The sequence below is a fragment of the Entelurus aequoreus genome, linkage group LG03 (genome assembly GCF_033978785.1).
Source record: "Entelurus aequoreus isolate RoL-2023_Sb linkage group LG03, RoL_Eaeq_v1.1, whole genome shotgun sequence".
In the NCBI taxonomy this organism is placed as follows: Eukaryota; Metazoa; Chordata; class Actinopteri; order Syngnathiformes; family Syngnathidae; genus Entelurus; species Entelurus aequoreus.
Window position 1 is genome coordinate 8,200,062 of NC_084733.1, and position 13,771 is coordinate 8,213,832.

At 41.4% G+C, this 13,771-nt stretch overlaps 2 protein-coding genes across 6 annotated transcripts; both read right to left on the reverse strand.

Moving 5' to 3' along the window:
• Nucleotides 1-306: 306 nt before the first annotated feature.
• On the reverse strand, nt 307-3,431 carry LOC133646053 (piggyBac transposable element-derived protein 4-like). Its single transcript, XM_062041028.1, has one exon. The coding sequence runs from the start codon at nt 2,231-2,233 to the stop codon at nt 542-544; it is 1,692 nt and encodes a 563-aa protein (XP_061897012.1). The 5' UTR covers nt 2,234-3,431; the 3' UTR covers nt 307-541.
• Nucleotides 3,432-3,776: 345 nt separating this feature from the next.
• On the reverse strand, nt 3,777-13,694 carry LOC133646062 (protein tyrosine phosphatase domain-containing protein 1-like). Of its 5 annotated transcripts, XR_009825220.1 has the most exons (7): nt 12,544-13,694; nt 12,295-12,488; nt 12,151-12,231; nt 11,964-12,082; nt 4,211-4,272; nt 4,046-4,103; nt 3,777-3,903 (listed from the first exon to the last, which is right to left on the reverse strand). XR_009825220.1 is itself a non-coding variant. In XM_062041052.1 (6 exons), exons 1-6 carry the CDS (start codon nt 12,628-12,630, stop codon nt 4,098-4,100), a joined length of 549 nt encoding a protein of 182 aa, XP_061897036.1. In that variant the 5' UTR covers nt 12,631-13,694; the 3' UTR covers nt 3,833-4,097. The 5 variants fall into 5 exon arrangements, 4 of the variants coding, with proteins under 4 accessions (XP_061897036.1, XP_061897034.1, XP_061897035.1 ...); XM_062041052.1 differs by having other exon boundaries at nt 3,833-4,103; XM_062041050.1 differs by lacking the exons at nt 3,777-3,903; nt 4,046-4,103; nt 4,211-4,272 and adding an exon at nt 9,307-10,228.
• Nucleotides 13,695-13,771: the final 77 nt, after the last annotated feature.

Consider the following 13,771-nt stretch of genomic DNA (forward strand, 5'->3'; position numbering starts at 1 on the left):
CACGCAAACCCCCTGACCACGATAAGGTGGCAATCCTCCAGGGGGAAGTTTTTTATAACTTTTTTTTTTTTTCTTTTTTTTTTTCTTTTTTTTTTTTTTCAACAACAACAAATATCTGACCGTTGGCCATTTGGAGTGTCCATTTGAAAATAACAATATTCGTCTCACTCTCCAAGAAAGGGTCAAGCACAAACCCTCTGACCAGGATAAGGTGGCAATCCTCAATGGGGGAAGTTTTTTTATTACTCTTTATATTTTGTATTTTTTTTTGTTTTGTTTTGTTTTTTTTCAACAACAACAAATATCTGACCATTGGCCGGCCATTTGGAGTGTCCATATTTGAAGAAAAAAATAACAAGACAGTAGGCTATTTACCAAAAATATTGTCTTATTTCAAAAAAACTAAAATACTGTAAAAGTCTGCCACTCCTATTTTTTCACAGACTGCAAAAAGTAGCCTAGAGTCTACCTCTCTCAAGAAATGTAAAACAAATGAAAAATGGCAATATTCATCCCCCACTCTCCAAGAAAGGGTAAAGCACTACTGGGCACATGATCCACAACGGATGTGCTCCTTGCAGATGTATTTGCCACATCCCCCACATGTATTAGTTGTCTTGTTATCGTTCCTAGTGGAACAGATCTGGCACCTGCCTCGTTTTTGCCCTCTGGCCACTGGAGGATTGGAGGTGTGTGCCTCCCTCTGAACATCCTCCACTATCACCACAGCAGCCGCTGAGGCTCTTGGTAGGACAACTCTTCGTGCAATTTGGGGTTGCACCAGCGCGTACCCCAGCTGTTCCAGGAACAGCCTCCTCCGGTACAGCTTTTCGCTGTTCCAGCCTTCACTGATCTCCCTCCAAAGCACAAAAGCGTTGTAGGCACTCACATCGATGATGTTGAAGAATACAACAAGGGGCCATCGTGCAGTCATGCGTCGGCAGCTGTACGTGCCTGTGACTTTATCCAGGTTGTCAACACCACCCTTTGTGGCATTGTAGTCCAACACCATTTGTGGCTTCTTGTCCTCCCTGGTGCTGAGCTGGGCATCCTTGTGCATCGTACTCATGAGCACAACGTTCTTCCCTTTCTTGGGGCAATACGAAACAGCTGTGGCGTTCTCAGTGAAGGCAAACACTGAGGATGTAGCCTGTCTGTTCTTGATTGCAACAAGCTCAGAGGGAAGCTCTGGCTTGTTCTTGCGGACTGTCCCCAGCATGGTGACTTTCCGCTTTGCGAGTTCTTCACCAAGGGCATAGGAGGTGAAGAAGTTGTCGCACGTTATATTGTGCCCCTCCAGTCCCTCAGCCATGTCCAGGACAACCCTCATGCCCTGATTTTTTTCAGGTGCTTCCCCAGGGGCTTTGCCGGTGTAGACCTGCATATTCCAGGCATAGCTCGACTGGGCATCACATGCTGCCCATATTTTAATGCCGTATTTGGCTGGTTTACTCGGGATGTACTGTCTAAATGGACAGCGGCCACGAAACGCCACCAGACATTCATCCACAGTCACATGGGGGCCTGGGTTGTAAAGCAATGGCAGTTGCTGAACCCACTTGTCCCATACATCCCGGATAGCTGCCAGCTTGTCATGTTCTCTCCGGCCCTGTCTTTTCTCTCTGTCATCGAACCGTAGGACACGAGACATAATATGGAATTTCTTCAGAGACATGGTGGCTGGGAAGATGGCCCTTCCAGTCTCTTTATTCCACAGGCTTTCTGCTGCCTCGCCTTTGGACTTGTACACGCCCCCCAAAATGAGCAACCCGATGTATGCCTGCAAGTCAATTGCATCGATCGGCTTCCAACTGTCCCCAAACACACGACTCCCCTCTAAATTGGTCATCAAGAGTACATGGTTCTCAATTGATGGTGTCATGAGGAGCTCAAATGCAGATTTTATGTCTTGGACACGGCTAATCGCATATCGGGTTGGGCCTGGAACCATTTTGATGACATTACCAGCGCTAAGTCTACCCTGCCGTTGACGTGGGGCAGGGGACCACGACAACTTTCCATTTTTGGACAGGAAAATGTCTGCTGGTGTTCCAGTGTTGACAGGAACTTCAGCATCAAGGGTCTCATCCTCATCAGAGGACGATGCCCCATAATCAGGGTCTTCCACAACATTGTCTTCGATTTCAGACACATTTTCCTCTATGTCTACCTCTTCACTAAAAACCTGATCCAAAACCTCCTGGACAGAGAACGTCTTGTGGTTTGGCATCATCAAACTCAAAACAAGAGAGAGAGAGAGAGAGAGTATATCACAAACAGCAGCAGAGAAATGGTTTAGAAGGCAAACTCGAAACAAGAGAGAGAGAGAGAGTATATCACAAACAGCAGCAGAGAAATGGTTTAGAAGGCAAACTCGAAACAAGAGAGAGAGAGAGAGAGTATATCACAAACAGCAGCAGAGACAGCAGCAGAGAAATGGTTTAGAAGGCTGCTATGCGAGTGCTTTTATATGTTTGCTCCTCCCCCCTCCCCTCCTCCTGTTCTCACACGGCGCGGGAACGGAATGTTTGAACTGTTCCGACATCCCGCCATTCCGACAGAGTATAAATTATAAATTTATTTTCAAGACCATTTATCTCAGTGGTTTCTGCATCAATTACTAATAAAGATCTACTCACTGCTTTTTTCTGTGTTCAGGGGACTTAGGAGCACAAATAAATGGTTTCCTACTGGGATGTTCGAGGTAGAAAAACGCTAAAATGGCCACCAAACGCTACTCAAACCACACTAGTTCAGCATGTAATAGTCAGATAAACTCACAGTGATTGTTCCATTTCATTTCTTGTGTGACACTTATATGGAAAACTGAGTTTATATGTATTTGTACGTTCAGAAATTACGAAAATCACTTTTGGTCACATTCAAGACCAAGCCTAACAGTATTCAAACTGCAATAACTCGGTCTATGATGGTTGGATTGACTCACTATTTGTTTCTTTGTGTTCAGGGGACTTAGGAGCACACATAAGTAATTTCCCACTGGGGGGTATTTGGTGGGGGGGGGGTGCAATGTGCCGAAATATCTATGGAAAACTGTCAAAATGGCTGCCAAACGATATTAAACCAACAATAATTCAGTGTATGATGGTCAGATCAACTCACAATTGAATTCTCTGTGTTCAGATCACTTGGGAGCACAAAAAAGTCAATTGGATCATGTGTCTCACTCTAACACACAAAGACTTATAGTGCTTTCCAATCCTGGGGTCTATATGACCCCTGAGGAACGATGGCGTGGTCAAAATGTGTACAGAGAAATGAGAAACAATCATGCAGTTGATTTTATATTTTTCTGTGTCTCCCTGATGGATTAGGAAAAGTCATGAAATATTAGGAAGAAAAACTAATGACAACCATCTTTTTAGAGACTCTCAAAATGCCTTGGGGTCACATTGACCCCAAGGACAATAGGAGGGTTAACTTGTCAAATGTGTTTTTTTTTTTTTACCATGAATATATATATATATATATATATATATATATATATATATATATATATATATATATATATATATATATATATATATATATATATATATATATATATATATAAACCATAGCATTTACCATGAAAAAAATGAAAAAAGAATTATATATAAACCATAGCATTTCCATAAGAGTATAGACACATATTATTTTGCACACTCAATTATATTAGCTAAGTCAAATAAACCAAAGACAGAAGACTTTGCATCATTGATTTTATTTTTCACCCCAGGTTAAAAATGTTTGATCTGTAAAGAAAAAAAAAATGTTGTAGCCTAGCCAAATACATTCCTTAAGCTTCCATAAATGTTTAACAATGGCAAGTATCAAGGTATTGTTCTGGCCCATAACAAGCAACCCTGTTCCCTGTTTCCAGTTCTGTTCATTTTCCACTGTCTAGAAAGGAAACAGATTGCCGTTCTTATAGGCACAATAACAATGCAAGATGTAAAACTAAGGTAATTGAAATAAGTGGAGGAATTACGCTTTAGTCTAGCAATAGTTGACTACAAGACTAATTAATCACATGACCTCTCACCTGTAGCCCTCCTAGCTCTCGTCGCCGTTTTCTGTCCTGCAATCGGTCTTCTTCAGACCTTAGTGATTTAATGACAACATACATTCACTATGAAAACATTCATGTTGGTCTGTTGACCGTGAGTAAAACATTTTTTTTGTGATTTGTGATATTCAAAGCACTTACGGCATGGGGAAGTTCTGCAGGAGAGCGAGACACCACCATCTCCTCATTTGCAGCATGTTTTCCTTTGAAGAAGGAAATGCAGGAAGATGTTAATATCAGAATCAGAATAGTTTTATTGCCATTGTTTGAGAACGGGTTCACAAACTAGGAATTTTTGTTGGTGCAAACGTGCGACATAAAACACATATAACACATATTCCATCCATCCATCCATTTTCTACCGCTTATTCCCTTCGGGGTCGCGAGGGGCGCTGGAGCCTATCTCAGCTACAATTGGGCGGAAGGCGGGGTACACCCTGGACAAGTCGCCACCTCATCGCAGAGATGTTAATATGTTGTAAAAAAAATAACACCTTGTACACTAAGCATAATGTGTCACGATGTACACATACTTCTCTGAAATCACAATTGGCCCCCATTACAATGTACAGAGTGTACTGTAAGCCAAGAGGTACTGCTTAATATAATGGCAGGCGTATTCCCAAGGATACATTTTTTTCAATACAAATTAATGTGGTTTTAATGTAGCAAGCAAACATTTTGACAGACAACAGCAATGCTATAACACGCTGATTTGGTCTTACCATCAAAACAAACACGCCACAGTTGTTGGAGCACCCTTGCTTTGTTAGGCCCTGAGGTGTGAACAATGTATTTTAATAAAAGTATGGCAAGAAAATAGTAAAAAGTTAGCAAATGCTATTATGTAATGTCTCACCTGGACATCATTCACACCAAGCTCTCTCCAGGGGCCAGAAGAGAGGCTGTGAGCAACATGTCTGTACAAATAATAAACGAAATAAAAGTCACTCAACTTCAATCAACTTTTGATTGAAAAGCGCGCATAAACGCTTGGAACAAAGCCTGAACTGAATAAGGAAGAGGTTGGAACTTCAAATCAAAAAGTTTTGGCTCTATTTTGCACATCATTCAAATGAGAAATGTGACATTTCACACTTGATTTTATTTTTCGGTTGTTGCTTTCTACACTAGTAAATGATGACAGTGAGCAGAGACCTCATGGAGACTTCCCTAGTCTCCACAAGTTTTCAGCACACACAGCATACTGGGGACAGAAACTCCAAGACAGCCAGGAACAACTGGTAAAGTTAACTATTGTGCCACTGTGGTTATCTATGAATGTCACTCATATAATCATACATGTATAAAGACTTGGTTTTCTTCCACTAGCTGTCTCATGTCTTGGAGAGATGAGAGTAGAACCAGTCTATTCAGGTTTTTAGGGCACCTCCTGGACAGTGGTAGTTCTGTTTTAAACCACTTGTCCTTTGTTTGTTTTAATTAATGGTTCTGTTTTTATTTGATCTAAAATATTCCATTCCATATTCCAACTATTTTGATTCCTTAAACAGATGGAAACAGAACTATTTATCTTTTTTGAGACGGGCAGTTCTGTTTAAGCCTGTTATGAAAACTTTTTGATTTGAAGTTCCAACCTCTTCCTTATTCAGTTCAGGCTTTGTTCCAAGCGTTTATGCGCGCTTTTCAATCAAAAGTTGATTGAAGTTGAGTGACTTTTATTTGGCTTATTATTTGTACAGACATGTTGCTCACAGCCTCTCTTCTGGCCCCTGGAGAGAGCTTGGTGTGAATGATGTCCAGGTGAGACATTACATAATAGCATTTGCTAACTTTTTACTATTTTCTTGCCATACTTTTATTAAAATACATTGTTCACACCTCAGGGCCTAACAAAGCAAGGGTGCTCCAACAACTGTGGCGTGTTTGTTTTGATGGTAAGACCAAATCAGCATGTTATATTATTGCTGTTGTCTGTCAAAATGTTTGCTTGCTACATTAAAACCACATTCATTTGTATTGAAAAAAATGTATCCTTGGGAATACGCCTGCCATTATATTAAGCAGTACCTCTTGGCTTACAGTACACTCTGTACATTGTAATGGGGGCCAATTGTGATTTCAGAGAAGTATGTGTACATCGTGACACATTATGCTTAGTGTACAAGGTGTTATTTTTTTTACAACATATTAAAGGCCTACTGAAATGAATTTTTTTTATTTAAACGGGGATAGCAGATCTATTCTATGTGTCATACTTGATCATTTCGCGATATTGCCATATTTTTGCTGAAAGGATTTAGTATAGAACAACGACGATAAAGATTGCAACTTTTGGTATCTGATAAAAAAAAGGCTTGCACCTACCGGAAGTAGCGTGACGTAGTCAGTTGAACATATACGCAAAGTTCCCTATTGTTTACAATGATGGCCGCATGAAGTGAGAGAGATTCGGACCGAGAAAGCGACAATTTCCCCATTAATTTGAGCGAGGATGAAAGATTTGTGGATGAGTAAAGTGCAAGTGAAGGACTAGTGGGGAGTTGAAGCTATTCAGATAGGGAAGATGCTGTGAGAGCCGGGGGTGACCTGATATTCAGCTGGGAATGACTACAACAGTAAATAAACACAAGACATATATATACTCTATTAGCCACAACACAACCAGGCTTATATTTAATATGCCACAAATTAATCCTGCATAAAAACACCTGCGTGTTTGTTATGCTAGCTCCTAGCTCCTCTGCTAGCTCCTAGCTCCATAGAACACGCCAATACAATTCAAACACCCGATCAACACACACAATCACTCAGCCCAAAAGACCGTTTACCTAACCCAAGGTTCATTAAGCTTATATATTTTTAAAAAGTTACGTACGTGACGCGCACATACGGTCAAATTATCGAATGTTTAGCAGCCAAGGCTGCATACTCACGGTACCTGATATTCAGCTGGGAATGACTACAACAGTAAATAAACACAAGACATATATATACTCTATTAGCCACAACACAACCAGGCTTATATTTAATATGCCACAAATTAATCCTGCATAATAACACCTGCGTGTTTTTTATGCTAGCTCCTAGCTCCTCTGCTAGCTCCTAGCTCCATAGAACACGCCAATACAATTCAAACACCTGATCAACACACACAATCACTCAGCCCAAAAGACCGTTCACCTAACCCAAGGTTCATAAAGCTTATATATTTTTAAAAAGTTACGTACGTGACGCGCACGTACGGTACGGTACGTGTTATGCTAGCTCCTAGCTCCTCTGCTAGCTCCTAGCTCCATAGAACACGCCAATACAATTCAAACACATGATCAACACACACAATCACTCAGCCCAAACGACCGTTCACCTAACCCAAGGTTCATAAAGCTTATATATTTTTAAAAAGTTACGTACATACGCAAAAAAAAGCCAAAGCTGCATACTCACAGTAGCACGTCTGCGTCTTTGTCATCCAAATCAAAGTAATCCTGGTAAGAGTCTGTGTTGTCCCAGTTCTCTACAGGCGTCTGTGTATCCAAATCAAAAGTCCTCCTGGTTAGAGTCTCTGTTATCCGAGTTCTTCCATCTTGACTGCATCTTTCGGGAATGTAAACAAAGAAGTGCCGGCTGTGTACTGTTGTGGCTGACTACGTTCGAAAAATACGTCCATTTCGCACCGACAACTTTCTTCTTTGCTTGCTTGGCTTCCTTCTCCATAATGCAATGAACATGATTGAAACAGATTCACGAACACAGATGTCCAGAATACTGTGGAATTATGAAATGAAAACAGAGCTTTTTCGTATCGGCTTCAATGTGGAAGGCATACCCGTGTTCGCCGGGCTACGTCACACGCATACGTCATCCTCAGAGGCGTTTCGAACCGGAAGTTTAGCGGCAAATTTAAAATGTCACTTTATAAGTTAACCCGGCCGTATTGGCATGTGTTATAATGTTAAGATTTCATCATTGATATATAAACTATCAGACTGCGTGGTCGGTAGTAGTGGGTTTCAGTAGGCCTTTAACATCTCTGCGATGAGGTGGCGACTTGTCCAGGGTGTACCCCGCCTTCCGCCCAATTGTAGCTGAGATAGGCTCCAGCGCCCCTCGCGACCCCGAAGGGAATAAGCGGTAGAAAATGGATGGATGGATGGATATTAACATCTTCCTGCATTTCCTTCTTCAAAGGAAAACATGCTGCAAATGAGGAGATGGTGGTGTCTCGCTCTCCTGCAGAACTTCCCCATGCCGTAAGTGCTTTGAATATCACAAATCACAAAAAAAATGTTTTACTCACGGTCAACAGACCAACATGAATGTTTTCATAGTGAATGTATGTTGTCATTAAATCACTAAGGTCTGAAGAAGACCGATTGCAGGACAGAAAACGGCGACGAGAGCTAGGAGGGCTACAGGTGAGAGGTCATGTGATTAATTAGTCTTGTAGTCAACTATTGCTAGACTAAAGCGTAATTCCTCCACTTATTTCAATTACCTTAGTTTTACATCTTGCATTGTTATTGTGCCTATAAGAACGGCAATCTGTTTCCTTTCTAGACAGTGGAAAATGAACAGAACTGGAAACAGGGAACAGGGTTGCTTGTTATGGGCCAGAACAATACCTTGATACTTGCCATTGTTAAACATTTATGGAAGCTTAAGGAATGTATTTGGCTAGGCTACAACATTTTTTTTTCTTTACAGATCAAACATTTTTAGCCTAGGGTGAAAAATAAAATCAATGATGCAAAGTCTTCTGTCTTTGGTTTATTTGACTTAGCTAATATAATTGAGTGTGCAAAATAATATGTGTCTATACTCTTATGGAAATGCTATGGTTTATATATTTTTTTTTTTAAATTGTTTTTTCATGGTAAAAAAAATAAATTTGACAAGTTACAAGTAGGAATGTCTAAGTCTATCAAATACATGAACCTTTTTCCATACTATGGTTTATATATATTTTTTTTAAATTGTTTTTTCATGGTAAAAAAAATACATTTGACAAGGTTTTTTTTGCAAATATTTCTATTGAATTTTACAGTTAAAATCACATTTAACAGTCATACTTTGGTCACGCAAAACCTTCATACAATCGCACATCCACTCATACCCACTCACATGCACACTTGAGGAGAGAGGTGCACTTAAACTTTAACAATTCAAGGTTTACAGTATAAACAGTATTAGAAAAGATACCCAGATTTTGTATGTATATATATATATATATATATATATATATATATATATATATATATATATATATATATATATATATATATATCCATCCATCCCGCTCTGGCTCAGGATCAGCTACAGGCTATCCAGACCATAGTGGATGAACATTCCTCGGCATCAAGGATCCTCAGGAAGTGATCCCAAGATCACCTCTCGAGGACCTCTCCACCGTTCACACTTAAAAAAGAAAAGGAAAGTCACAGAAGTTGATCAGATGTAAAACAATACAAAATAAAAAGACACAAAAAATAAATAAATAAACAAGCAAGTAAACCGTGGCAAGGCCATATCAGAAGTAACAAAAAAACACAATAATAGTGTAGGATCAATACAGAAAATAATGAAGATAATAAAAAAGGAATAAAACTACAAAAAAGATGGCAGATACATTTGACAAGTTAAAAGTAGGAATGTCTAAGTCTATCAAATACATGAACCTTTTTTCATACTATGGTTTATATATATATATTTTTTTTTTTTATTGTTTTTTCATGGTAAAAAAAATACATTTGACAAGTTAAAAGTAGCTTTATTGACGTTTGAGAATGTGTGCTGCCGGATCTCCGCCACCAGATGGAGCCCGCGGGCTCAACGTTGAGACCCGCCCACATTGAGGGAAAATAAGCCCCTCCTCGATCTGCGGGCTGCAGCCAGCAAGTGGCCCTGGCTGCAGCCCGCCTTTTGATGCGGACGTAGTGCACGGCCTCACTGGGACTGATCCGCAAAGTGTAGACTAAGTAGCAGGCTATTAGGACACCTGTGGAGCAATCAGTGTCAAGTTGTGTATCCACACCCGCTAGCGCAAATCCCAACCCAGACCTGTTCTGCCCAGACCGGCGTGGCAGTGCACAGCAACCCTTCCCTCCCCCGCAGCGAAGGCCAACACCTTTACGCCATCGATGATGCCGACGAGGGAGGACACGCCGAAATCTGGCATCCCAAAGTTGTAGAAATAAACTGAACATTCACACAAAGAACATCAAATGGTTTGAGTCACATTAGGCACAGTATCTGCAAAATACAATGAAGAATTCAGCCTTCTACTAATATACTGCAGTTATGCTCGATTTCCCAAAACCGTTAGAAACTTAGAAATGTCCAAAACGGGAATTGTCACGAGTTTTGATGGGCCGATAACAAATTTTGCTGGACGATATGTTGTCCCATAAATTGTTGCCGAAAAACGGCAATATTGTCAGCAATATTTGGAGACCAAATTACGCACGATAATGCAAATATTCCTTTCAAATGTAATAAACTTTGATTTATTAGTTGTTTTTCTTAACCATAATTAGAAGTTCAGTAACTTTAAAGTGTCTTCAAGAAATAAAACTATCTTGTCAATCGGACAAATAGAACAGACAAGCCATTGTCATGTCTGCTCGCGGAAAAACAAAAATCGTAATCTACGATTTGACTCCCTCGAATGGCCTTGACGCAGGAGCAGGCTGTTCTGAAAACATCCCCGAGGACACCTCAATGATGGACGCTTTTGACCTCCCTCCCTCCTCAACGACACCTGGAGTCGAACTTTTGCTTGCATGCAGAACGGCCCCAGGCCTATGGACACTACATCCACACACCCAAGACAATGGGCATATACACGCACACCCCCCCGCCCCCCCACCCCCGCTTGATTCCCCTTCGGAGTGATGTACGGCTGGCAGCGCTTCATAGCAGCAGTCGACCTCCAGGGCCCCAACTCCCCCCTCTCTGTTGCGAGTTGTCGTGATTAAATGTAACATGTTTATGTGTGCATGGCATGGAGGTTTACCTTTTTCCCACCTTTTTACGGGGCACCTCGTGGCGACCTATCAGCGTTCCTGTACTGTAACCCTGTACACTGTTTGTTTGTCTAATTTTGAATGGGTTTGTGCTGAAAACATAGTTTCGTTTTACTTGTTGCAATGACAATAAAGACCTATCCTAATTATCCCAATCTCTATTAGCTAAAATTCTACTTCAGTAAATATTGAAGAGCTTAGGTACAGGTGGTTTTACTTCCCAACAAATCATTGGTCCATGTCAATGTTTACACACGAGACGCCCAAATATTATCACAGCACTTTCTTTGTGACGAGCCAGGCTCTCTGAGTGCGTGTAAGCTTGCGCTCTTGCCGTCCGCCACAAAGATTGTGGATTACAGACAAGAGGATTCACTCCGTGCGTCTAATTTTGCTATTGAATAAAAACGCTCAGTTGCTGAGAGCGATGCACAGAGTGAACCCTCTTGCACCCTGATTGGAAGCGAGAGACTCACGCGGACGTGGCGACTTATCGATGACGAGACAACCCTTTTCCCGCTCCATTCAGTAGCAGTGCAGTTCAGACAGAAAAAGTGTCCGTTTTTGAGCAGTGTAGGCTCTTTGCTCCAATTAGTGCACCCTGGTTCAAGCCCCGCAGGACGACACATCCAGCCAAGAGTTTTTTTATACAGGTCTTGTATTGGATCTCGGGGGTTACCCACATATGCGGTCCTCTCCAAGGTTTCTCATAGTCATTCACATTGACGTCCCACTGGGGTGGGTTTTCCTTGCCCGTATGTGGGCTCTGTACCGAGGATGTCGTTGTGGCTTGTACAGCCCTTTGAGACACTTGTGATTTAGGGCTATATAAATAAACATTGATTGAATTGTACAGGTCAAGCTAATGAAGGCTCTACTACAACTTGTGGTATCTAAAAAGGTCTCACTGTCATTCTCCATGAAGATCTGCGGCAGGTATGTGAAGCCACTTCCAGGGTCCAAAGGGGGTCCGCAGTGCGCATGTTCGCCAGGTACTTGCATGTTTATGATGGATCTTATATTCAACCTGTAGAGGCAATCAAGAAGAAACTAGGTGTACTTGTGTACAAAGACAAATGAATCTTGAAGGTATACCTCTGAAATTGTTCTATAACGTCGAACTTTTCAATCAAGATTGTGGACGGCCGTGCCATAGCGATGATGTCATCGGTCACCCTGAGATTTTTGGTAGAAGTCATGTCCCCCAACGCATGACAAAATTTTACCGCAGAGTCTTACCATGAGGAGAAAATGCCACGGATGACCTGCTGGCTCGCTTTCCAACAGTCTGGTCCTTCGTAACGACAGTCCAGTCCCCCGCAGGCCAGCAAGCAGAGGAGTTTGGGCGGGATGGCCTTCACCAGGTTTTCCCGGGCTTGGGAGTAAGCGGCCCGAGGGAAGGGGACATGCTGGGTCAAGGTCTGCATCCTGGACTGGGAGAACCACATCAGCCTATTCTCAAGTGTAAGTTTGAAATGGAACACTCACCTGTCTGCTTGATTGACATGAATGAGTCCAATGAACAGGTAAAGCAAAGTAGACGTAAGGGCGATGGAGAAGTGTACACACACACATGGGAGTTGACCCAGATCCACTAAGCCTGATTAGCTGTCATAAATGCTTTAGACCAATTAAATAGTGCTTATATTGAAAACACTGTATCCATGTCCTCGTTATCAGTCACACAATTCTACTGTAGTTTTGCTTCACTTTCCTTATTCAGCTACAGGACTAATAATCTAGGATGCGGTGTTGTTAAAGTAAAGTTGTCACACACACGAGGTGTGGTCAAATTATTCTCTGCATTTGACCCATCACCCTTGATCATCGGCGGTCACTCGAACAAGTATGACGTGTATCCCTTTATGGAGGATGCCTGTGCGTGACTTAGTTTAACCTGGGTACACTGGTGCACAGACAGCCACCACACGATCCTTGACAGAATCGGGTCAGGGTCCAGTGGCATGGAGTCCAAGACGACTGGGGACCCTTTTCTGCTGCAGCCTTCTTCCGCCATCGCAGCCCTTGTGGTAGTTCTTAAATCTTCCGCCTGCTCCGCCGTTGAGGTCTTCACCGTATCGCTGGCTAGGGGGCTGTCAGGTACTAGGCCTTTGCCAAGGGCCACCCCGGGTAACAGTAGTAAAGGGGTTAACCTCCTAGTGCCCCAAGACCCCCATAGAGGAGATACCCTTGATCACCCCTACACAACTATATTTAGATGAATAGTTGTATCTGACCATGTCAATCAAAATTAAACGTTATCTTTTGTAAATACATTCTTAATTTCATTTTCTTTGTTTTTGTAAAATGTTATTGAGCACAAAATTGTTCTCTGGAAATATGTATGTATGATGTGGAACTAAATATGACATACTCAAACTGAATCCACACTTTTCTTAGTTGTGTGTATTAACTTGACGTAAGAATTGATGGCAAAAGATTTTTCTTCCTTTCAAAAACAATTTCCAAACAAATACATTACGAATAACAATCAGGTAATGCACGTAAAAATATTTTTGCAAACCATTTGACATCAGTGACTTGAATTATCTGGAACTGCAGGCATGATATATTTATATATTTGTAAAGATTACAGATAGAGATGTCCGATAATGGCTTTTTTGCCGATATTGTCCAACTCTTAATTACCGATTCCGATATCAACCGATACCGTTACATACAGTCGTGGAATTAACACATTATTATGCCTAATGTT

What these genes read in the sequence shown, in the direction of transcription:
- LOC133646053 (XM_062041028.1), bottom strand. Translation starts at nt 2,233, where the DNA reads ATGATGCCAAACCACAAGACGTTCTCTGTCCAGGAGGTTTTGGATCAG.
- LOC133646062 (XM_062041049.1), bottom strand. Translation starts at nt 12,630, where the DNA reads ATGTGTGTGTGTACACTTCTCCATCGCCCTTACGTCTACTTTGCTTTA. An exon ending in CATGTCAATCAAGCAGACAG is followed by an intron (nt 12,489 to 12,543) that starts GTGAGTGTTCCA and finishes TGGTTCTCCCAG; the next exon opens with TCCAGGATGCAGACCTTGAC. An exon ending in CGTGGCATTTTCTCCTCATG is followed by an intron (nt 12,232 to 12,294) that starts GTAAGACTCTGC and finishes CAAAAATCTCAG; the next exon opens with GGTGACCGATGACATCATCG.